The sequence below is a fragment of the Pristiophorus japonicus genome, chromosome 17 (assembly GCF_044704955.1).
Source record: "Pristiophorus japonicus isolate sPriJap1 chromosome 17, sPriJap1.hap1, whole genome shotgun sequence".
NCBI lineage: Eukaryota > Metazoa > Chordata > Chondrichthyes > Pristiophoridae > Pristiophorus > Pristiophorus japonicus.
In genome coordinates, this window is record NC_091993.1 from 67127202 (window position 1) to 67152938 (window position 25737).

The 25737-nt window shown below is 48.9% G+C and overlaps 1 protein-coding gene across 4 annotated transcripts in view; it reads right to left on the reverse strand.

The window, feature by feature from the left end:
* LOC139228201 (synaptonemal complex protein 1-like) overlaps positions 1-25737 on the reverse strand; it is a 395567-nt gene that overhangs the window by 328794 nt on the left and 41036 nt on the right. For 3 of the 4 annotated variants that reach the window (XM_070859384.1, XM_070859385.1, XM_070859381.1), the window contains exon 2: positions 9834-9938. In XM_070859384.1, coding sequence (XP_070715485.1) covers positions 9834-9878 — 45 coding nt within the window. In that variant the 5' untranslated portion in view covers positions 9879-9938. Of the gene's footprint in view, positions 1-7963; positions 8025-9833; positions 9939-25737 lie in introns of those variants that run through there. The other variant, XM_070859383.1, reaches the window with a different exon arrangement.

A 25737-nucleotide genomic window follows, 5' to 3' on the forward strand; every position in this document is an offset into this window, starting at 1 on the left:
TCCTGTCTTGCGTATTGATAAAACAGAAGTCAAATTGTACATAATTTCATACATTTTATGTGCATTTATTCTTTGAGGTGGTTCAAGGTTAGCCAAATTCCTTAGAATATGAGTTTTTTACATGCCACACATCTTCGGGGGCATTCAACATTCCCTGCACCAGGTTTCCTTCAAACGACCATTTCATTCTGGGAGGCAGATAATAGTCACTAAGGTCAGTGACAGTAAATGGGCTGCATATCAGGCAAGTCAGTATGTTTTAACTCCATGTGCAACAGAGGGGGCTGGATTTTTGGTTTTCTGCCGCCCCTGTTAGAGTCCCGAAGGGGTGGCAATGGCGGCGGTAAGCACTTCTGGGCGGGCAAACAACTTCCAGCGCCCCGCCGGGACATGTTGGTTTCGAGGGGGCACGGAGCATTACCGCCTGAAAATGGCGAACCCGTGTGCAACACCCCTGGTTGTGACACCGGCTCGATTTTTGGCAGGCGCCCAACTTGTAGCGCTCCATATAGCGCCCTGCTGGGAATGCATGTGGAAGCTGGCATTCCAAGCTGTGGCGGCCACAGTGAGGTAAGTAATGTCGACCTCAGGTAAGTGTGATTGATTTGTTTTTTTTGGTTTTTGCGATTTATGTTGTGGTGGCATGAGTTATTTATTGGGAATGTTTTTGGTGTTATTTTTCAGATTTTATTTTTCCCAACATGGCCTCTCTTAGGAAGCACCGAGGCCAGCTGTTTAGCTTGGGACTTACACTTGCTCAGCTGGCCTAGCGCCCTAAAAGAGGTGTGCAACGCCTCCCTTAGCGCTCCACTTCAAACTCCGGGCCCAGCTGATGAATTTTGCGGCGGCAGACACAATCTATTTGCCGGTTCAAAATTTACTGCTCCGCCCGGATTAATGCCGCAATAGAGACGCGGCCAAATTTCCACCCCAGGAGGTTTGGATTTTTGGGACAACCAAAATTGTTACACTAGCATCTGTTGTGGCCATCTGTTCTAGAGGATACATTTTCAACTCTGTTGCGTCGGGCTGCTCTGAAATTTCTGGGGCTTCCCCAATTCAGCATAACTATGCCTAAGCCTGCAGTGGTAACGGGCCTAGCAAACCTACGTAAATGAGGTGGAGGGACAATTCCCGCCTCTCATCTCACTTTTCTGTCACTTCGGCCATGAAGAGATGCCTAAAGAAACCTAGCGGTGGGACTTGTTTTAACCTCCAGATAAATACAGGCAATATGTGAATACTACTCCACTCCCAACACAATATGATCTATAGGCTGGAGAGTCGGGGTATGACTACAGGCTTCCCAGGCTTGCAGCTAAGTTCCTCTTTCCGCCATGTTGCTTGACACTGACAAGAGGCTCTCTGGCAGGTCTGCCATTGCAATAAACGTTTCTATGTGCGTGATCTTTTGAAAGGCCGGACCATCAAAGTCCTCATCCGAATGCTGTGCTACAGAACCCATGTGCAAACTTGCCCTCCGGGGAGCAGGCACTAAAGATACCCTTTCCCCCTGGCCTGGCTGCTACGCATTTGTGTCCGGTGACTCATCACGTGCAGATGCCGCCTCTATACTACCCTCTAAAGTAAGCACCGTTCCATTTTCTGAGCTGATGCCTGGGAGTGCCAGATCAAGTGCTGATGCCTCTGTTTCTCCATCACTCTCCTCCTCTACTTGGTCATAGACTGGCTTGGTTGCTGGCACTTTTTGGGTATCTGAAAGGAGAAAGGCACAAGGGTCGTGTTGTGGTAAGGGGAGGGGGAAAGCATGAGGCGCATGCTTACACCATGTGCAGAATGCACATTAGAAGAAATTGTGAAATGTGCATGCTTACACCATGAGCAGCTTGTAAGTGAGAAGAGATTGTGCGATGAGGGGGAAGTAGTATGTGAGAAGAAGGATTATACCATATACCATCATCAGCAATGTTTTCAACCTCGCTGCTCGCCACGGCCTTGGTGACAGTCACTCCAATTATCCCCAGCTCAGTCTCCTCCAGAGCAGTAAGATTCTGCAGACATGCTTCAGCCCCACCTGTCTGCTGCTGCTCATGCTGGTTGTGAGCCACCTTGGCCTGAAAGAGAAAGGGAACTGTGTCGGTGAGTGTGGTGCAATGTGCTTGGGTAATGTGCCTGTCATGATTGAATAGATAACATTGTGTACAAGGTGTGAGATGTGGGTGTGAAGCTTGCATCAGTGGTATGTGTGGGTGATGGGGATGAGTGATGGGGGTGTGGTGCACTGAGCAGTGTGTGAGGATAATGGTGCCATAGGTGGGATGCATTCACTGACCTTGACCACTCGTGTGAGGTCACAAAATTTCTTGCAGCACAGGATTCAGATCCTGGGGGCAACACAGGTGGGACTGAAGGCTTGGGCTATATCTTCCTACTGCCTTCTGCTGTTCTGTCTCAAAGACATCCTGCCCCCTTGCGGGTAGTGGACCTGTCTTCTTCTGTATAACTCCTGAACCAAGACCTCCATGTGCTGCATCTGAGAAGTGAGGTGCCCTTTCTCGTCTCTGTTGCGACATTGCTGCAGCCACAGTGACAATGAGGTGCTTCTACAACAAAGCACCTCCCCTTTAAGCAGTGCAGAAAGCCAAGGCAAAATTTTATTGGACAGCAGACTGCACCCAATATTGGTCTCTCTGTTGAACGCTGAGCCAACCAGCAGTGTGTTTAGCGCTGAACTCAGCACTCCAATCATTACAATGAACAGGCAGCATGAATTTTACCTGCCCAACTTTCAACAGGCACGGGAAGATCACACATTGCGATCCAATTTCATAGAATGCAGCCAATGTTAAATTTAAGAGGCAGGAAATTCTGCATAGTTTCCAGATGGGGTAGAAGTGAAACTTGCAGAACTTTCACCTATTTTTGTTGCCTTGCCATGACCCTGCCTGAAATTACAGGTATTAGATCATTAGAATAATCGTGGCAGACGACTTGCACCTGCACAGGAAGTTTTAACCAGGCATGCTGAAGGTACGTGACACCTCTGGGATGTTCATCTTAAGAACATAGGGACAAGAATATGCCATTCAGCCCCTCGAGCATGTTCTGCCATTCAGTTAGATCATAGGTGATCTGCAAATCAGCTGTTGATCCTTATTGTTATGTATGTAAAATTGTAACTGTGTAAGACTTGCCACCAGAGGGCGCAACTGTTGGAGGCCCAAGGGTCACCTGCACACCTCGTGCAAGGGAGTATAAAAGGTTGTCTGCCATGCTGCTTAGACACTCTGGAGTTGTATTAAAGAGACTAAGGTCACATCAGTTTTAGCTCACAGTACTCAGTCTTGTGGAGTTCTTCCAGACTTAACAATTGGTGACGAGCAACAGATTACGAACTTTGACGCGGTCATGGCTGCCGTTGGTATTTTAGAGAGATTTGTAGAGGGTGATGATTGGGAAGCCTTCATTGAGCGTCTCCACCAGTACTTCATGGCCAGCGAGCTGGATGGGGACGATAAAGCGATCAAGCGCAAGGCGATTCTCCTCACTGTGTGTGGGTCCACAATATACGGCCTCATCAAGAATCTGCTAGCACCGGAGAAACCAGCGGAGAAGACATATACAGAGATGTGTACGCTGGTTCAGAACCAACCCAAGCCGAAGGAGAGCGTCTTAATGGCCAGGTATCGCTTCTACACGCACCACCGCTCCGAGGGCCAGGACGTGGCGAGTTATGTCGCCGACCTGAGACGCCTTGCGGGAACTTGCGAATTTGTTGGATTTTTGGGGGAAATGCTGCGGGACTTTTTTGTGCTTGGCATCAGCCACGAGGTCATTCTTCGCAAGCTGCTGTCCGCCGAATCCCGAGACCTGAGCAAGGCCATCAAGATAGCCCTGGCATTCATATTCACGAACGATAATACCAGACAGATATCTTCCCAGCATCGAAGCTCACCGGCAAGTACTGTGCATAAAATAACGTCGCTAGCAGGCAGAACTGCATATGGCAGGGCCTACACGTCTGCAGCTGCAAGACCTAGGATGACTCAGAGTTCGCCATCGGGTGTCAATGCAAATCCATTAGCACCATGTTGGCGCTGCGGGGGTAATTATCAAGCCCATCAATGTCGATTCAACCACTATGTGTGCAAAGGCTGCAAAACAATGGGGCACCTCCAGCGAATGTGCAAGTGTGCTGCGACTCACCATGTGGCTGAGTCGGCAGAGGATGATCGATCCAGCACGAATCATGCAAAACAAACAAGAGAGGCAACTCAACCCGAGGAAGAAGTGTATGGGGTACACTCCTTCACCATCAAGAGCCCTCCTATCATGCTGAAAGTCAAATTGAACGGTATTCCGGTATCAATAGAGTTGGACACGGGGACGAGTCAGTCAATTATGAGCCAGGAAGCTTTTGAGAAACTGTGGGGCAACAAGGCACATAGGCCCAAACTGAGCCCGATTCAGACAAAGCTGCGCACCTACACCAAAGAGCTCATACCAGTCATTGGCAGTGTGGCAGTTAAGGTATTGTATGATGGAGCTGTGCATGATTTATCACTGTGGATTGTACCAGGCGATGGCCCAACGCTATTCGGCAGAAGCTGGCTGGGAAAAATTCGATAGAACTGGGACGACATCAAAGCACTATCTTCAATGGATGATGCCTCGTGTGCCCAAGTGCTGAGCAAGTTTCTGTTGCTATTTGAACCAGGCATCGGCAACTTCACAGGCGCCAAGGTGCAGATCCATCTAGTCCCCGATGCAAGGCCCATTCATCACAAGGCTTGAGCGGTTCCATATATGATGAGGGGGAAAGTCGAGATCAAACTGGACAGACTTCAGCGAGAGGGAATCATATCGCCAGTCGAGTTCAATGAGTGGGCCAGTCCGATTGTTCCGGTGTTGAAAAGCGATGCCACGGTCAGAATCTGCGGAGACTACAAGGTAACGATCAACCGAGTCTCGTTACAAGACCAGTACCTGCTACCCAAGGCGGATGACCTGTTCGCAACATTAGCGGCGGGGGAAGTCGTTCACCAAGTTGGACCTAACCTCCGCCTGGCTGAATCTTCGAAAAGATTGACGTGCATCAATACGCACAAAGGAGTGTTTATATACCACAGGTGCCCTTTTGGGATTCGCTCAGCTGCTGCCATCTTCCAGAGGAATATGGAGAGTCTGCTGAAATCGGTTCCGCGCACCATTGTGTTTCAAGACAACATCCTGATCACCGGTCGTGACATCACTGAACACCTGCACAACCTGGAAGAGGTTCTAAGTTGACTAGACAGAGTGGGACTCAGGCTAAAACGCTCCAAGTGTGTTTTCCTGGCGCCAGAGGTCGAATTTTTGGGGAGAAAGATTGCGACAGATGGCATCAGACCCACGGACTCAAAGACAGAGGCCATCAAGAATGCACCCAGACCACAGAATGTGATGGAGCTGCGTTCGTTCCTGGGACTCCTCAACTATTTTGATAACTTTCTATCCGGGTTAAGCACTTTGCTGGAACCGTTGCACATGTTTCTGCGTAAGGGTGATGACTGGGTTTGGGGTAAATCTCAAGAGACAGCCTTTGCGAAGGCCATAAACCTACTTTGTTATAATAAGTTACTTGTACAGTATGACCCATGTAAACGATGAGTTCTAGTTTGTGATGCATCTTTGTACGGGGTCGGCTGTGTGTTACAGCAAACCAATGTATCGGGCAAAACTTCAACCGACTGCATATGCATCTAGAAGTCTGTCTAAGGCTGAAAGAGCCTACAGTATGGTCAAGAAAGAGGCGTTACCATGTGTGTATGGGGGTTAAGAAAATGCACCAATACCTATTTGGACTTCGGTTTGAGCTTGAAACTGACCACAAACCTCTCATTTCGCTGTTTTCAGAAAGCAAAGGTATAAGCACCAATGCTTCGTCCCGCATCCAAAGATGGGCACTAACATTGTCCGCCTATGACTATGTTATCTGCCACAGACCAAGCACGGAGAACTGTGCTGATGCCCTCAGTCGGCTACCATTGCCCACTACCAGGGTGGAAATGGCGCAGCCCGCAGACTTGCTTCTGGTCATGGATACTTTTGAGAGCAAGGGGTCAGCCGTCACTGCTCGCCAGATCAGGACCTGGACCAGCCAGGATCCTGTGCTATCACTTGTAAAAAGTTGCGTCCTCAATGGGAGCTGGTCGGTCGTTCCAAGGGAAATGCAAGATGAAACTAAGCCACTTCACCGACGCAAAGATGAAATGTCCATCCAGTCGGATTGTCTCTTATAGGGTAATCGTGTGGTTTTGCTAAAAAAAGGTAGGGAAACGTTTATACATGACCCACCCAGGCATAGTCATGATGAAGGCTATCGCCAGGTTGCATGTTTGGTGGCCTGACATTGGTTCGGACTTAGAATCATGTGTACACCAGTGCAACACGTGCTCACAATTAAGCAATGCACCAAGGGAGGCTCCATTGAGTCTGTGGTCATAGCCCTCCAAACCGTGGTCCAGGATCCAGGTAGACTTTGCTGGCCTCTTTCTCGGAAAGATGTTTTTAGTTGTAATGGACGTTTACTCTAAATGGATTGAATGCATAACCATGTCATCCAGCACATCCACTGCCACCATTGGAAGCCTCCGGGCTATGTTCGCCACCCATGGCTTGCCCGATGTCCTTGTCAGTGACAATGGACCGTGTTTCACCAGCTCAGAATTCAACGATGCAATGGCATCAAGCATGTCAGGTCTGGCCCGTTTAAGCCCGCATCCAACGGTCAAGCGGAACGGGCAGTCCAAACTATCAAGCAGAGCTTGAAATGTGTGACAGAAGGTTCTGCTTATCTCAGGTTCTGCTCAGCTACCGGATGCGACCCCACTCGCTCACTGGGGTTCCCCCTGCAGAATTGTTAATGAAGAGAGCACTCAAAACCAGGCTCTCCCTAGTCCACCCAGATCTAAATGATCATGTGGAAACCCGGCATCACCGGCAAAACATGTACCACGATCACACGGCTGTGTCATGTAACATTGATGTTAACGACCCTGTGTTTGTCCTTAATTGCGGTCATGGTCCTAAATGGGTCATTGGCACTGTCTTGGCCAAGGAGGGGAATAGGGTGTTTATAGTCACTATTGAATGGGCCAACGTGCAGAAAGCATTTGGATTAGACCAAACTGGAACCGGCAACCAGGAATAACCTGAAGAGGACATCACCATCATCGACCCACCACCACACGCCCAACCAGCAATCAACCTCGCTGGCAATCAAGAGGATGAACCCACCATTCCCAACAGCCCTGTCAGACCAGCCGTGCCGCAGTGCAGCAATGGTCCGACCAACTCACCCATGCCAGTGTTTGAACTCAAACGATCAACCAGGGAGCATAAGGCCCCGGATCGTCTCAACTTATAAATAATTTGTATCAAAGACTTTGGGGGGGGGCGGGGAAGTGATGTTATGTATGTAAAAATTGTAACTGTGTAAGACTTGCCACCAGAGGGCGCAACTGTTGGAGGCCCAAGGGTCACCTGCACACCTCGTGCAAGGGAATATAAAAGGTGTCTGCCATGCTGCTTAGGCACTCTGGAGTTGTATTAAAGAGACTAAGGTCACATCAGTTTTAGCTCACAGTACTCAGTCTTGTGGAGTTCTTCCATATTTAACACTTATCTCTTGATTCCCTAACCTAACAAAAATCTCAGTCATTAAAATTTCAATTGACCCAGCATCCACAGTCTTTTTGGGGAGAATTCCAGATTTCCACTACCCTTTTTGTGAAAAAGTGCTTCCTGATTTCACACCTGAATGGTCTAGCTCTAATTTTGTTTTCGACTCCCCCACCAGAGGAAATAGCTATTCTGTTTCTTCCCTATTGAACCTAGTTATCATTTTAAACCATTCAACTTTCTAAACTCAAGATAATACAAGCCAAGATTATGCAACCTGTCCTCATTTTTGAAACCTTTAAGCCCCGGTATCATTTTGGTGAATCCGCACTGTACCCACCTACCAAACTAGTCCACAATGGAACCTACGCCTGCTCTCAGCAAACGTGGAATCTGTTGGACAGAAGAGAGTCAGAACAGGTGAAATTTGCAGGGAATCCCAAGAACCCCTTCAGCAATTCCAACAAAATGGTATTGAGATGTAAGAAGGTGGGCAGAAGATGCTTTCACCCTCCATAGGTTAAAATATGCAGGGCAAGTTAGATGAGCCAGCAGATCTGGGTCCCACCCCCACTGCTACAATTCCGCCTGAATTCTGCTACGGCGCCCCCAGACAATTTCTGATTATAGAATTTCCGATGGACTCCTCTGATTTCAGATTGGAAGTACACATCCTTTACATTAGTTGCAGCTAACCAGTCCTCTGTTTGCACTCCCACCTTCGTGACTGCCAGGAGGGTTACCACCTTGTACTTTTTCCATCACAATGAACATGTTGAGAGTACTGCAGTTCAGGATAGGTTGAAACTCTCTTACATTTTGGCTAAAAGCATAATAAACTCCAAGTTTTGTTGACTAAACAGTGAATTATTATGGAAAATACAACAAACTTTGGGCTGGATTTTTCCTATGTTGCTGCCTCTGTTCACGCTCCAGAGGAGCAGTAATGATGGCAGGAATGGTTTCCGGGTGGGCAGCCAGCTCCCAGCCGGAAATTAGTTGCCGGTTTTGCGGGGGCACTGAGCTGCACCTCCCAGGAGCGTCGAGCTGATGTGGAACACAATCCGTTTCGACAGCACGTCGATTTGTTGGACGCCAACCCTCTAGCGCCTCGTAGTGGGGATTAAGCCCCGCGGAAGCCTCTCTTAGCGCGCTCCAAGGCCGGTTCTTTAGCAACAGATTTTCAGTTGCTCAGCTGACCTTGCACCCTAAAAGAGGAGTGCAATGCCTCCCTAAGTGCTTCGCTCCACACTCAGGGTCCAGATGGCAAGCTTTGTGACTGCAGGCGCAAACCATTTCCCGGCGCAAACTTTACTGCCCTGCCGCCATTACCGCCCCAAAATGACCAGAACTGAAAATCCAGCCCCTTATCTTAGCAAATCACCACTTTTCTAGATATACATCTATGCTCAGGTAAAAAAAAAATGTTTTGAGTCAATGGCCTGGAAATTGTGGTCGGAGGCTTGCCGTGGGCGAAAGCCTCCGAACCGCAAGAAATCTCCGCACTTATATAATGGCACCAGAGTTTTGAACTCTTGCCTGCATATGTCTGCATAATGGCCCACTCATCCCGGGACCCATGCAATTTACAAGGGTCCCTGGGATCACGTGGGCCAGGGCAACGAATGACAAAGGGAGATTCCTATTATGCTTATGGGGATTCCATTTACATACAGAATCCCCATATTGGAATCACCTAAAAAAATACAATTTCACAACACTGAATTAAAAATAAATAATCACAGGTTCAAAAATATTTAAAATACCATTTAATTAAACATTTAAAATTAAAATTTAATTTTTGAAAAAAAAATTTAAACATTTTTAAACGGGACATAAATAACCTAAACTAATGTTAAATGTAAGTGAATGTCTAAATCATTTAAGCAAAAAATGTAACATTTATTTTAACACTTACGCTGGTAAAAGAAAGCCGTATGCCTGCTTTTACCAGGTGTAAGGGTTTGGTGGGTATTTGCTGGACAGTAATAGCCCAACTCAGCGCCAGCAAATTTCAATTTTCAGAGGATGCGCACGATATGTCAAGCAGAAACTTGAAAGATCGCAAGTTCTGGGTTTTCGCGCATGTACATCACATGCGGAACTTGTGGGGCACTTACGACAGTGTATGCTGCACCGTCATAAGCCCCATAAAATCCGGGCCATTGTTTTTTCCACTTGGCATCTCATAATTACTTGTTTATGCATACCTCTTTGCTTTGAACTTCTTCCTTTAGGTTTGCATTTTCTTTCATTAATTCATCTTCAACTTTCTGACGTTCTTCGATTTTGTGTCTCAATATCTCCACTTTATCCTGTAGGGACAATGCAAAGTGTTCTTAAAAGGTGTTCTAAATGAAAAAGAATCAATCAAAGCAACAATCTGCTAGAATTTTTGTACCTATCCTGCTGAAAGTTTGGGGTATCTAATACTTTAATATGAACGCCTGCAAATTTGATTCAGTTCCAAGACAAGAGTTTGAATTGATTCTATTTGCTGTGGCTCATTCATGAATTGCTTTGCTGTTCTGGTAGTCTCATCATCAACTGCACAATTACGCTTCAACATTGTTACTAAAGAGGCTGTTTTGTTGTGGGAGCAATGGTTGTTCAGACAGTAAGTGTCAAAGCTTTGGGCCAATAGATCTCTGCCATAGTGTCATGTCCTTGAATTAAATCACTAATTAAAATATTTGAGTACAGGGGCAGGGAGGTGTTGCTACAGTTGTACAGGGCCTTGGTGAGGCCACACCTGGAGTATTGTGTACAATTTTGGTCTCCTAACTTGAGGAAGGACATTCTTGCTATTGAGGGAGTGCAGCGAAGATTCACCAGACTGGTTCCCGGGATGGTGGGACTGACCTATCAAGAAAGACTGGATCAACTGGGCTTGTATTCACTGGAGTTCAGAAGAATGAGAGGGGACCTCATAGAAACATTTAAAATTTTGACGGGTTTAGACAGGTTAGATGCAGGAAGAATGTTCCCAATGTTGGGGAAGTCTAGAACCAGGGGTCACAGTCTAAGGATAAGGGGTAAGCCATTTAGGACCGAGATGAGGAGAGACTTCTTCACCCAGAGAGTGGTGAACCTGTGGAATTCTCTGCCACAGAAAGTGGTTGGGGCCAATTCACTAAATATATTCAAAAGGGAGTTAGATGAAGTCCTTACTACTCGGGGGATCAAGGGGTATGGCGAGAAAGCAGGAAGGGGGTACTGAAGTTTCAGTTCAGCCATGAACTCATTGAATGGCGGTGCAGGCTAGAAGGGCTGAATGGCCTGCTCCTGCACCTATTTTCTATGTTTCTATGTTTCTATGATCACACTTTTCACACCAGTGCATATTACTCCTCTGTAACCACAACATGATGCTAAATAGCCATGGGATTTAGCTATTCTTCATTGATCTTGAGGTGCTGCCCCTCGCGGAGTGACCCACGCAGAACCCAGAAAGAATCTCTAAACAATTACTTACTTGCTGACAAGCCCCTATGCCCAGCAAAGCAATGACGGCTGTTTCTTCTCAATTTGTGGAAGTGATGAGCCATTCAGACTCCTAAAAGTGGGCATAGTACATAATCTGAAGCCAGAGAAACCAACTTCTGCGGATATATTTTCTTCTGTTCACTAACATTAGCAGAGAAAGAAAAATGCACTCCATGATGTATGGAGTGACCCAGTGGCCAGTACATTAATTAATAATTTTCAGCCACAAGTAAAATAGTTGTGATTACATTTGATGTATTTTAAACAACTAACCATCACACAAACCTCTGTTAAAAGATCCATTGATAGCCTAAACCACCATACACACATTGAGCTGAATTTTTATCTTGCAGTTGGGATGTGTGCATCATCATCATAGGCAGTCCCTCGGAATCGAGGAAGACTTGCTTCCACTCTAAAAATGAGTCCTTATGTGGCTGAACAATCCGATACGAGAACCACAGTCCCTGTCACAGATGGGACAGATAGTCATTGAGGGACAGGGTGGGTGGGACAGGTTTGACGCACGCTCTTTCCGCTGCCTGCGCTTGATTTCTGCATGCTCTCGGCGATGAGCCTCGAGGTGCTCAGCGGCCTCCCGGATGCACTTCCTCCACTTAGGGTGGTCTTTGGCCAGGGACTCCCAGGTGTCAGTGGGGATGTTGCACTTTATCAGGGAGGCTTTGAGGGTGCCCTTGTAACGTTTCCTCTGCCCACCTTTGGCTCGTTTGCCATGAAGGTGTTCCAAGTAGAGCGCTTGATTTGGGAGCATGTGAACAATATGGCCTGCCCAGCAGAGCTGGTCAAGTGTGGTCAGTGCTCCAATGCTGGGGATGTTGGCCTGGTCGAGGACGCTAATGTTGGTGCGTCTAACCTACCAGAGGATTTGTAGGATCTTGCAGAGACATTGTTGGTGGTATTTCTCTAGTGACTTGAGGTGTCTACTGTACATGGTCCATGTCTCTAAGCCATACAGGAGGGCGGTTATTACTACAACCCTGTAGACCATAAGTTTAGTGGCAGATTTGAGGGCCTGGTTTTCAAACGCTCTTTTCCTCAGACGGCCGAAGGCTGCACTGGTGTTTAATCTCATCGTCAATGTCTTTATTAAAGATGACCGCCGGGGTGGCAGCTCCCTAGGGAGCTCCCCTGCCAAACAACTCCCATCTTCTGCCATCTGGCAACTTTCCACCCTCAACCTCCCCCCTCCCACTGTCTAAACTTCCCCTAGCCCTAATAGACCCTAATAGGGGGTGCATTCACCTAAATCCTTACTTTAAACCCAACCCTGTGAATCCCACAAGTTCGGGCCTACCTTAGGCTTCCCACCACACCGTCCATCAGATGTGTGCAGGGATGCTGTGGGTCGCGTCAGGAACCCAGAAATGGTAGAGGTGTATTTTGCAATGGCTTTTTAACGAAACCACTGCAATTGAATCAGACTTCTGGGCCAATTAACAGGAGTGGATCCGATGAGGTCACGGAAGACTTGACTTCAGCTGAGATACTTAAAGGAGCAATGGACAGATATCACTTGAAGGCTGGTGGAGGTGCAAGCCTGATTGTTACAAAAGAGATTTGCTGCTGGTAGAACACTAGTACGGTCTGAATAATGCAGAGTCAAAGGCAGAAAGTAGCCCACAGGTTCAGTGATGCTTCCTTGGAGGTCTTACCCGAGGAGTGAGGGCCCGCAGGGACATCCTATAGTCTGTGGATGGGAGAAAGAGGCCAGCGGCAATGACCAAGATTGCATGGCTAGAGATTGCAGAGGAAGTGAGCAGCAGGAGTGTTGTGCCAAGAACATGGATCCAGGGCAGGAAGCATTTTAACAACCTCATGAGGTTAGGGGAAGTGAATACAATGCCACATTACCCTACAACCCAATATGCGTGTCACCTCAACCCCCTCACTCTTCCCAATCCAAATTCTGCACATCATTCCTCACACCAACCTACCTTGCAGGTGGACCAATCCCTCGCTGTCTATGAACGTACTCACTGTCATGTATTCAACTATCATTGTAACCCATGTATAAGCTGACCTAAGTTGTACACCTTGAGAACATTGACCACAAGGGATGAACTTGTGGGAGACACTCCTAACCTGGACTTTCAGGTATAAAAGAGGAAGCTCCACCCACCTTCATCACTTGGTAATAAAGGTAACTTCTTCTCTCAAGTTTGGGCCTCGTGTGCATTTATACTGTATAGTAAGGACACATCATTGGCGATGAGAAACTGGGATTTAAACCACGTGAGCATGGCCACTAGCAGCACAGAAGAGAGGTACTATGTTGGTGATGATTGGGACGACTTTATTGAGAGACTACAGCAAAGTTTTGTCACTAAGGAATGGTTGGGACAGGATTCGGCCGACAAAAACAGGGCTCATCTCCTGACGGTTTGTGGATCCAGAACGTACTCCCTGATGAAGGACTTTCTAGCGCCAGAGAAGCCGGCGGACAAGATGTTCGAAGAGCTCAGTAAGTTGATCGGGGAACACCTTAAACCGGCGAGCAGCATGCACATGGCGAGACACCGGTTTTACACGCACCGGCGGCGAGAAGGGCAAAGCGTTCCAGACTTCGTGGCTGATCTCCGGCGACTGGCGAGCCTATGTAAGTTTCCAGATGCATGCAGAGCGGAGATGCTGCGAGACTTTTTTATTGAGGGCATCAGGCATGCTGGGGTTTTCAGGAAACTGATTAAGACCAAAGACTTGACTTTGGAAGTGGCGGCTCTGAACGCCCAGACATTTATCTCAGGGGAGGAAGAGACCAGAGTGATGTATGACAAAAATCTTGGCTCAAATGCGGCAAACGATCAGGGAGTCAACATTATTAATGTGGCACACAGTTCTCTAGGCAGACAAAGGCAATCGGACATGCCCCAGCATGTAGTCGAACCCAAAGGGGAAATTCAACAGAGACAATGGCTAGCTTAACGGCGATTCATGTCATCGCAATGGACAATGCGGCCAGTAATGGGGCCATCAACACCTGTTAATGGTGCGCTTAAGGACAGTTACAGAGACAGTCAGAGACAATCGACTGGTAATAGACCTTTTGTTTCCAACAACGGGGCCTCCAGCTCATGCTGAAGGTGTGGAGGCAAACACCCAGCCAGAGCTTGCAGGTATCAGCAATATACCTGCAGAAACTACAACGTTAGCGGTCACTTGGCGCGTATGTGCAGGAAGCCTGCAGCCAGGTTGCTGTACGAGGAGGACGGGCCCGATGTAAGCCCTACAAGGCCAAATGAATACTGGGGGAAATCGCTGGAAGCTGAAGTTCAGCGAGTTCATGTGGAGCACATATACAGTTCATATACCAAGACGCCACCGATAATGATGAAAGTGCTCCTCAATAGCATCCCAGTATTAATGGAGCTAGACATGGGGGCCAGCCAGTCCCTGATGAGTATCAAACAGTTCAAAAGGTTGTGGGTGTCCAAAGCCAGGAGGCCAAAATTATTTCCGATTGACGCACAGCTACGGACATATACAAAGGAGATCATTCCGGTGCTAGACCGCGCCACGGTAGTCATGACCCACAAAGATTCGGAGAACAGGTTGCCACTCTGGATTGTCTCGGGGGATGGTCCCGCACTGCTGGGGAGGAGTTGGCTTGCTGTCATGAACTGGAAATGGGGCGATGTCAATGCAATTTCTGTGGAACGAGTATCATGCTCACAGGTCCTGGACAAATTTGACTCATTATTTCAACCCGGCATCGGCACTTTCATGGGGGCCAAGGTAGTGATTCACATAAACCCGGACGCCAGGCCAGTACACCACGTGATGCGGGAAAAGATAGAATGCGAATTGGACCGCCTGCTGAGGGAAGGCATCATCTTGCCAGTCGAGTTCAGTGACTGGGCGAGCCTGATCGTGCCGGTGCTCAAGGCAGATGGGTTGGTCAGGATATGTGGCGATTACAAGGCCACCATCAATCAGGTGTCACTCCAAGACCAGTATGCGCTACTGAGAGCGGAGGACCTCTTTGCGACGCTATCCAGTGGCAAACTTTTTTCAAAACTGGACCTGACCTCAGCTTACATGACCCAGGAGCAGGCGAGTGAGTTGAAGAAGCTGACCACCACCACGACACACAAGGGGTTGTTTGAGCATAACAGATGTCCGTTCAGGATTCGTTCGGCCACCGCGATCTTTCAGCGAAATATGGTAAGCCTCCTCAAGTCAATTCCAAGGATGGTGGTTTTTCAAGACGACATCCTCATCACGGGTTGCGATACTGAAGAACACCTCCACAACCTGGAGGAGGTGCTACGCAGACTGGACCGGGTAGGGCTGCGACTGAAAAAGGCGAAGTGCGTCTTCTTAGTTCCAGAGGTAGAATTCCTGGGGAGGAAAGTAGCAGCAGGCGGGATCAGACCTACTGCGTCCAAAACGGAAGTGATCCAGAGAGCACCCAGACCCCGTAACACGACGGAGCTGCATTCGTTCCAGGGGCTCCTGAACTATTTTGGTAACTTTCTTCCCAAATTGAGCACGCTGTTCGAGCCACTACACATGCTCCTATGCAAAGGTCATGATTAGGTCTGGGAGGACAGCCAGGAAAGGGCTTTTGATAGAGCACGCAATTTGTTATGCTCCAACAAACTGTTAACGTTATATGACCCATGTAAGAAACTTGTTTTAACGTGCGATGCGTCGTCCTATGGGGTCGGGTGTGTGTTGCAGCATGTGAATGCCAATGGTCAGATACAGCCGGTAGCTTATGCCTCCAGAAGTCTGTCCCAGGCAGAAAGGGGCTACGGGATGGTAGAAAAGGAAGTGCTAGCATGTGTATATGCAGTAAAAAAAATGCACCAGTACCTGTTTGGCAGGAAATTTGAGCTGGAGACAGATCACAAACCCCTAATGTCCCTTTTGGCCGACAACAAGGCCATAAATGCGAAGGCATTGGCCCGCATACAGAGGTGGGCACTTACGTTAGCCGCCTATGACTACACAATTCGGCACAGACCGGCACAGAAAACTGCCACGTATGGGGCATGCCCTGAGGAATTTAAACTGTTTCATAGGCGCAAGGATGAACTCTCGATTCAGGCTGATTGCCTACTATGGGGAAACCGAGTAGTCATGCCCCAGATGGGCAGAGAGGGGTTTATCAGAGAACTTCACAATGAGCACCCGGGCATTGTCATGATGAAGGCAATTGCCAGGTCACACGTTTGGTGGCCAAGGATAGATGCAGACCTGGAACTTTGTGTTCACAGGTGTAACACGTGTGCTCAGCTGAGCAACGCACCCAGGGAAGCCCCCCTTAGCACCTGGTCCTGGCCCGCCAAGCCATGGTCACGCATCCATGTGGACTACGCAGGTCCTTTCATGGGAAAAATGTTTTGGTTGTAGTAGACACCTACTCCAAATGAATTGAGTGTGCCATTTTAAATTCAAGCACATCCTCTGCCACGGCAGAAAGTCTCAGGCAATGTTCACCATCCATGGTCTACCGGATGTCTTGGTCAGCGACAATGGCCTGTGCTTCACAAGCACTGAATTCCAGGACTTCATGGCAGGCAATGGAATCAATCATGTCACAACGGCACCGTTCAAGTCGGCCTCAAACGGCCAGGCGGAACGAGCAGTGCAGATAATCAAACAGGGGATGCTCAGAATCCAACGGGGTTCCCTACAAAGCCGCTTATCATGCCTCCTGTTGGTCAATAGATCCCGACCACACTCACTTACAGGGGTTCCACCCACAGAGCTGCGAATGAAAAGGATGCTCAAAACCAGGTTATCCCTTATAAACCCTATTATGAAAGAAATTGTTGAGAGCAGGCGTCAGTCATAATGTGACTACCATGACAGGAATGCGAGGGCGCGATGTATTGATGTCAATGACCCTGTTTTTGTCCTTAATTATGCTGCAGTGCCCAAATGGCTTGCAGGCACTGTGATTGCCAAAGAGGGGAATAGGGTTTTGGTAGTTAAACTTACCAATGGACAAATCTGCTGCAAACACGTGGATCAAATTAAAAGGAGGTTCAGCAACCCCATAGAAGAAGCAGAGGAAGAACACGGCGTAGAGTTTACTCCACCACAGGTGACTGAACACCGGAACCAAGTGGAGGATAGCCCAGTCACTGTGGGCAGTCCAGACATGCCTGAGGCACCGCAAACAGCAGACACTCAGGCCAGTGCCCAATACCCGGAGCCCCAACTTCGGCACTCTACAAGGGAGCGTAAACCACCAGAGAGACTTAACCTGTGATCCCAATAAGACTTTGGGGGGGAGGTGATGTCATGTATTCAACTATCATTGTAACCCATGTATAAGCTGACCTAAGTTGTACACCTTGAGAACATTGACCACAAGGGGTGAACATGTGGGAGACACTCCTAACCTGGACTTTCAGGTATAAAAGGGGAAGCTCCACCCACCTTCATCACTTGAGGTCTTGGTAATAAAGGTAACTGGTCACAGAGTGACCTTCTCTCAAGTTTAGGCCTCGTGTGCATTTATACTCTGACCAGCAACCACTGACACTCACTTTCATCCTAATGCAATGTCACGCTTCTCCCGCATAGTCACTCTCAACAGATGCTGCCCATACATCCCTTACACTCATTCCATCACTCTCACTCAAAGGTCTCCTTTCCCTCCTGCAGGAAAAGAGAGCACAGAAAACCCGGGATCGGCAGCGAACCAGTGGTGGCCCACCAGTAACCATGCCACTCACTTCTGCAGTGGAGGTGGCCCTGGAACTCAGCCGCACTGCGGAGCTACTGGCGGTGGGAGATGGAGAGAGGACGATCTCCCAATGACCTGTTGACAGAATTAAATATCACACAGCCACATGGCATACAACAATCACTCATGTTGACTTGATGTCAGCAGCCAGTGAAATATGATCATGCACACAATGGTAACTTAAACTATTCTTATCAGAACAGTTCTAATTCATGTCTTTACTCTCCCACATGCCCATCAAGTGTACCTCCCACTGTCCAACCAGAGGACTCCTCAAAGGAGGCCGCAGTCTCTGAGGTTGCACCGTCACACGATTCATGCACACCCAGCACCAGTGCAGATACGCACACGTTGGTGGGTGCAGTAAGACAGAGTAGTGTTGTCAGCTGGAGAGCCACAGATGACCTGAACAAAAGAAGGTGATGGAGACAAGGACAGCAGTGGATAGTCCTCATCGGAGGGTGTACGACACTCCAAACAGTGCTCAGCTAGACGTAGATGCTGAACTTCAGGGGCCATCGACAAAGAGTAAAAATAAAATGCGGGAGGCTCTGCCAGCTTTTCCAGCCACAATGTGCTCATATGTAAGTAGAATGGAGATGTCTATCTCCAACATCAGAAACACAATGTCACAGGCCATGGATATGATGTGTTCGTCCATGGAAAGGGTGGCCATCTGCATTGAGCATCAAATGCGGCAGTCGTACGAGAACATGCTTGCTGTGAACAACACCTTGCCGACTCTGATTGCAGCCATATCTAGATAGAAATGATTGCAGCCATGGATAGAAATCTAGGGGCCAAAATTGCCCTGCACAAACCAGCTGGGATCTGGACTTTCTGCACCATCTTAATGCGGGTGACAGGGTGGCCGTTAGGAGCGTGCACTAGAAGTATGGTAAGTAGGTAGAATATGATGACAATCAGCTGATTTGACGCCAGCACTGCCATTTTCGTTATTATCGCTGGAGCTAACACCCTCTCTTAACCTCACACAGCTGAACATGCGTTCAGCAGCAGGAAGGAGGAGGAGGCAGAAGAGGAGGAGTCAGAAGAGGAAGAAGCAGAGGAGGAGGAAGGGGGCAACCCAGACAACCTTTTTATGGCTGGGATATCCAGGAGTAAATCATCCGCGTGCGGTACAAGCAAACACAACCCCAATGTCCCATTCAACATTAGTCCCACACCTTAACTTCCCTGTTACTGACCAGAATAGCTTCCACTTGGCCACAATGCTAAAATAAAAGCCACCACAAGCCAGATATTCCAATCGACCTTTATCCATCTATCCATCCAATATTACATCAAGAAAATCAACTAATCACCCTTATGCATTCCCTGTCTTACATTTGCTTACGCTCCTAGGCAGTGCTACCTCGGTGGCTGCAGCTTGGCTGGTGGAAGGCTGGTGATTTTCAGTGGGGGAGACTGCAGATGGCCTTGCAGGATGACCTCGAGGAGCTCTGTGTCTAGTAGGCCTGGCTTCGGACTGCACCAACTTGGCATGGACGACAGCAGCCTGGGCTGGCTGTCTAACAGGCAACAATAGTAAGGGCACAGGTAGAGTGGCAGTGGTGGGAGTGTGAATGCTGTCATCCTGGACAGAGGGGGCAGCAGGGTTGTCTTCCACAGATCCACTCTCCCGGGTCAGCAATCCTAGTAATTTTCTGGAGTACAGACTGCTGGACTGCTGTGGCACCCTGCAAGCCACTTTCAACACTGCTAAACCCAGCAATGGTGGCAGCAGTCTGTGCTTGCATGACTTCAGTCTGAGCTACCTTTGCCATGCTCAGATGGTGGATGGCTTCTGCTTGTGCTGCAATGGAAGCTCAGACTTTGGCCATCAGACATGATGGTTGGGTCCACATGTGCGTTAATGGATCTACCCACCTCGGTGTCAGCTGTGGCTCAGTGGGTAGGACACATGGCTGTGAATCAGAAGATTGTATGTTTAAGTCCCACTCCAGAAACTTGAGTATGAAAAATCTAGACTGACACTGCAGTGCAGTGCTGAGGAAGCACAGCACTATTGGAGTGTGCTGTTTTTCAACTGAACTGTTAAACCAAGGTCCCGTCTGCTCTATCAAGTGGACAGAAAAGATCCCATGGCACTATTTTGAAGAAGAGCAGAGGAATCATCCTTGGTGACCCGGCCAATATTTATCCCTCAATCAACATAACAAAAAAAGAGATTATCTGTTTGTGTTGTTGTGTGTGGGAGCTTGCTTATGTGCAAATCGGCTGCCACGTTTCCTACATTGCAAGAGTGGCTACATTTCAAAAAGTACTTCATTGGCTTTAAAGCACTTTGAGACGTCCGGTGGTCATCAAAGGTGCTATATAAATTGCAAGTCTTTCTTTCCACACTGGAAAGGATGAACTCCAAACTCTGGCCATAGCCCTGTGCAAGGTTGGAGCTGGACGGTTGATGAGCAGTGGCAGACATTTAAGGAAATATTTCATGTTGTGTATGGAGAAAGAGTCAGACTGAATACTGTGAGCTCAAATCAACATGTGACCTTAGTCTTTTATTGCAGGTCTCCAGAGTGCCTCTCCAACCTGTGAAGCCTTCTTAAATACCTGTGCTTCCAAGGGATTATGAGATCCTTTGGGACTCCGGGAAATGAGTCCTCTGGTGGCTGTACAGAGTAAATACAAGTCCACATATATAACAACATTCCCCCCCAAAGTCAATAGATCGTCTCAGTGTGAAAGCTGGTGTTGTTGAATCATTTGTTGGGCCCTCGCTGGGTTGCTGTGCAACTGGCCTTGCTGGGCTACCTGGTGTGTTGGGTCCTGCAGGGCTGCTGTGGATGATGGGTTCTGCTTCGTGGTCAACCGCGTTGTCGGTTGCCACTGGTGTGAGTGTTGGGGGATCAAAAAAGGTAGGGTCCAAGGTGGGTTGCTCAGGGTAGTCCGTGAATCTGAGTTTGATTTGGTCCAAGTGTTTCCGGTGAATGAGTCCATTTGAAAGTTTGACCCGAAACACCCTGCTCCCCTCTTTGGCCACGACAGTGCCGGAAAGCCACTTTGGACCTTGTCCATAATTTGAAACAAATACAGGATCAGTGATTTCAATCTCGCGTGACACATTTGCGCTATCATGGTATGTACTTTGTTGAAGCCGCCCGCTCTCCACCTGTTCATGTAGATCAGGGTGAACTAACGAGAGTCTTGTCTTGAGTGCTCTTTTCATGAGCAGTGAGTGGGGTCTCGTGCGGTAGCTAAGCAGGACTCGGGATAGGCAAGTCTGCAGTGAGCATTCAGTTACCCTCTTCAAGCCTTGCTTGATGGTTTGCACTGCTCTCTCTGCCTGACCATTGAACGCAGGTTTAAATGGGGCAAATGTGACATGTTTGATCCCGTTACGGGTCATGAATTATTTGAACTCAGCACTGGTAAAACATGGCCCATTGTCGCTCACCAGGACATCGGGTAAGTTGCGTGCGGGAAACATGGCCCGCAGGCTTTCTGTAGTGGCAGTGGATGTGCTAGCTAACATTATCTCACATTCAATCCACTTGGAGTACACGTCTACAACCACAAGGAACATTTTACCCAAGAACGGACCTGCATAGTCGATGTGTACCCTAGACCACGGTTTGGAGGGCCAAGACCATAAACTTAGTGGCGCCTCCCTGGGTACATTGCTTAACTGTGAGCATATATTACATCTGTGAATGCAGGACTCGAAGTCTGCATCGATACCGGGCCACCACACGTGGGATTTGGCTATCGCTTTCATCATTACGATGCCTGGGTTGGTACTGTGGAGATCATTGATGAAGGTGTCCCTGCTCTTCTTGGGGACCACTACTCGATTGCCCCACAGAAGGCAGTCTGCCTGTATAGGCATTTCATCTTTGCGCCGCTGGAACGACTTTATCTCTTCCTGCATTTCCACTGGGACACTGGACCATCTCCCGTGAAGCACACAGCTTTTGACTGGAGATAATAAGGGGTCCTGGCTTGTTCAGGTTTTGATTTGCCGGGCAGTGACGGGTGATTGCTCACTCTCAAATGCTTCCATAACCATGGCTAGATCTGCGGGCTGTATCATTTCCACCCCCGTGGTGGGCAATGGCAGCCTACTGAGAGCATTGGCGCAGTTTTCTGTGCCTGGCCTGTGGCGGATGGTGTAGTTGTATGCGGACAACGTGAGCACCCATCTCTGGATGCGGGCCAATGCGTTGGTATTTATCCCTTTACTCTCGGAAAACAGGGATATAAGTGGCTTATGGTCAGTTTCCAATTCGAATTTTAGCCCAAACAGGTATTGATGCATTTTCTTTACCCCATAGACACACGCTAATGCTTCTTTTTCAATCATGCTGTAGGCTCTCTCAGCCTTAGACAGACTCCTGGATGCATAAGCAACCAGTTACAGTTTCCAGAAATCATTAGCTTGTTGCAATACACACCCGACGCCATATGACGACACATCACGTGCTAGTACCAAACGCTTACATGGATCATACAACACAAGCAATTTGTTTGAGCATAACAATTTTCTCGCTTTTACAAAGGCATTTTCTTGGCTTTTGCCCCAAACCCTTTCGTCCCCTTTTCGTAGTAAGACATGTAGTGGTTCTAGCAGGGTGCTGAGACCCGGTAAGACGTTACCAAAGTAGTTCAAGAGTGTCAGAAACAACCGCAGCTCCGTCACGTTCTGTGGCCTTGGTGCGTTCTCGATTGCCTCTGTCTTCGCGTTGGTGGGCCTAATGCCATCCGCCGCAATCCTCCTTCCCAGGAACTCCACTTCAGGCGCCAGGAAAACGCACTTCGAGTGTGTTAACCTGAGCCCCACACGGTTGAGTCGACTAAGAACCTCCTCCAGGTTCTGCAGATGCTTGACTGTGTTCCGATCTGTGGCCAAGATGTCGTCCTGGAAGACCACCGTGTGCGGGGCCGACTTCAGTAAACTTTCCATGTTTCACTAGAATATCGCCGCCGCTGATTGGATTCCAAACGGGCACCTGTTATAAACAAAAAGATCTTTGTGCATGTTGATACAGATTAGGGCCTTCAATGATTCCTCCCGTTCCTGCTTCATCAGCGTCTTTCCTCCCGCCAGCGTTGCAAAGAGGTCATCGGCTTTTGCTAGAGGGTATTGGTCCTGCAGGGAGAAACGATTGATAGTTACTTTGTAATCGCCACAGATTCTGACGGTGCCGTCTCCCTTGAGGACTGGGACAATAGGACTGGCCAACTCGCTGAACTCGATCGGTGAAATGATGCCATCTCGTTGCAGCCGGTCTAGCTCGATCTCTACCCTTTCTCTCATCATGTACGGTACTGCTCTTGCCTTGTGATGGATGGGTGGCGCCCCTGAAATTAGGTGGATCTGCTGCTTGGAATTTCCCGATGCCTGGTTCGAACAGCGAAGAAAATTTGTTTAAGACCTTGGCACACAAGTGTCTGTTGTGTCTCTGGACCTTGTTACAAACTCACACGAGGCATGGATATATCAGACATGGTCACTTTGTGACCTTCACTTTATTACCAGGACTAAAGAGTCGTGATCCTGGGTGGCACCTCCCCTTTTATACCTGGAAGCCCAGGTGAGGAGCTCACTCCCTGTGGTCAGGGTGTGCATTACAATGTCTGCTAGGGCTGGGTGAATAAGGGACAGCCGCGTCTTGAGCGTGTACTTCATGAGGAGTTCCGCTGGCGAGTGCGGCTGGAACCTGTCGGCCAGCAGGAGGCGCGATAGGCGGTACTGAAGAAAGGGTCCTTGGATGCGTAGCATGCCCTGCTTTATGACTTGGACCGCCCGTTCCGCCTGGCCATTGGAGGCCGGCTTGAACGGCGCTGTCCGGACGTGCTTGATCCCATTGCCCGACATAAACTCCTGGAATTCATGGCTGGTAAAACATGGGCCATTATCGCTGACCAGGATGTCCGGCAAGCCATGGGTTGCGAAAACCGTACGCAGACTCTCCACAGTGATGGATGTCGTGCATGAGTTCAATATGATGCATTCGATCCACTTCGAGTATGCATCGACAACGATCAGGAACATTTTTCCCATGAACAGGCCCGCATAGTCCACGTGAATACGTGACCATGGCCTGGTGGGCCAGGGCCACATGCTGAGTGGGGCCTCCCTGGGGGCATTGCCCAGCTGGGCACACGTCGTGCACCTGCGAACCCAGTGTTCCAGGTCTGAGTCAATCCCCAGCCATCACACGTGTAACCGGGCAATTAACTCGATGCCAGGGTGCTCGCTGTGGAGTTCCCTGATGAACGCTTCCCTTCCTTTCTGGGGGATGACTACCCGGCTGCCCCATCACAGGCAGTCGGCTTGGACAGAGAGTTCATCTATCCGTCCCTGAAACGGCCTGACTTCCTAGGGGCACGCCCTGTGTGCGGGCGCCCAGTCCCCAGTCAGGACACATTTCTTTATCATGGATAGGAGGGGGTCCCTGTTGGTCCAGAGTTTGATCTGGCGGGCTGTGATGGGGGAGCCCGCAGTGTCAAAAACCTCAACGGCCATGACCATCTCGGTGCTCTGCTCCGACGCCCCCTCGGTGGTGGCCAGTGAGAGCCTGCTGAGCGCGTCAGCGCAATTTTCGGTGCCTGGCCGGTGCCGTATGGTGTAGTCATACGCAGCCAGCGTGAGGGCCCATCGCTGTATGCGAGCTGACGCATTAGCGTTGACAGCCTTGCTGTCATACAACAGGGATGTTAACGGCTTGTGGTCCGTCTCTAGGTCGAACCGTCGACCGAAAAGGCACTGGTGCATTTTTTTCACACCGTACACACACGCGAGTGCCTCCTTCTCGACCATGCCGTATCCACCGGTTGGAGTCGGCCGTCATCGTTACCCTGCTGAAAAACACACCTAATCCCGTAGAATGACGCATTGCATGTTAAAAACAGGTTTTTACAGGGGTCATACAAAGTCAACGGTTTGTTGGAACACAGCAGGTTCCTCGCCTTATTGAAAGCCCGTTCTTGACAATCCCTCCAAGACCATTCGCAACCTTTACGGAGGAGCATGTGTAACGGTTCCAACAATGTGCTTAAGTTCGGCAGAAAGTTCCCAAAATAGTTCCGAGTCCCAGGAATGATCGCAACTCCGACGTGTCACGTGATATGCTCCTCCTGTACCATGTGGGAACACGGGGACAACACCAGTGTCCCTGACGACTACATGTGCGGGAAGTGTGTCCACCTCTGGTTACTGACGGTCCGCGTTGCGGAGTTGGAGCTGAAGGTGGATTCACTCTGGAGCATCCACGATGCTGAGAATGACGTGAGTATCACGTGTAGCGAGTTGGTCTTACCGCAGGAGAAGGGTCCACAGCCAGCGAGGGAATGGAAGACCAGCAGGAAGAGTAGTGCAAGGAAGGTAGTGCAGGGGTCCCCTGTGGTCATCCCACTGCAAAACAGATACACTGCTTTGAGTGCTGTTGAGGGGGATGACTCATCAGGAGCGGGCAGCAGCAGCCAAGTTCATGGCACCGTGGCTGGCTCTGTTGCACAGGAGGGCAGGAAAAAGAGTGGGCGAGCGATAGTGATAGGGGATTCAATTGTAAGGGGAATAGATAGCGGTTTCTGCGGCCGCAACCGAGACTCCAGGATGGTATGTTGCCTCCCTGGTGCAAGGGTCAAGGATGTCTCGGAGTGGGTGCAGGACATTCTAAAAAGGGAGGGAGAACAGCCAGTTGTCGTGGTACCAATGACATAGGTAAAAAAAGGGATGAGTTCCTACGGAATGAATTTAAGGAGCTAGGAGCTAAATTAAAAAGTAGGACCTCAAAAGTAGTAATCTCGGGATTGCTACCAGTGCCACGTGCTAGTCAGAGTAGGAATCGCAGGATAGCTCAGATGAATACGTGGCTTGAGCAATGGTGCAGCAGGGAGGGATTCAAATTCCTGGGGCATTGGAACCGGTTCTGGGG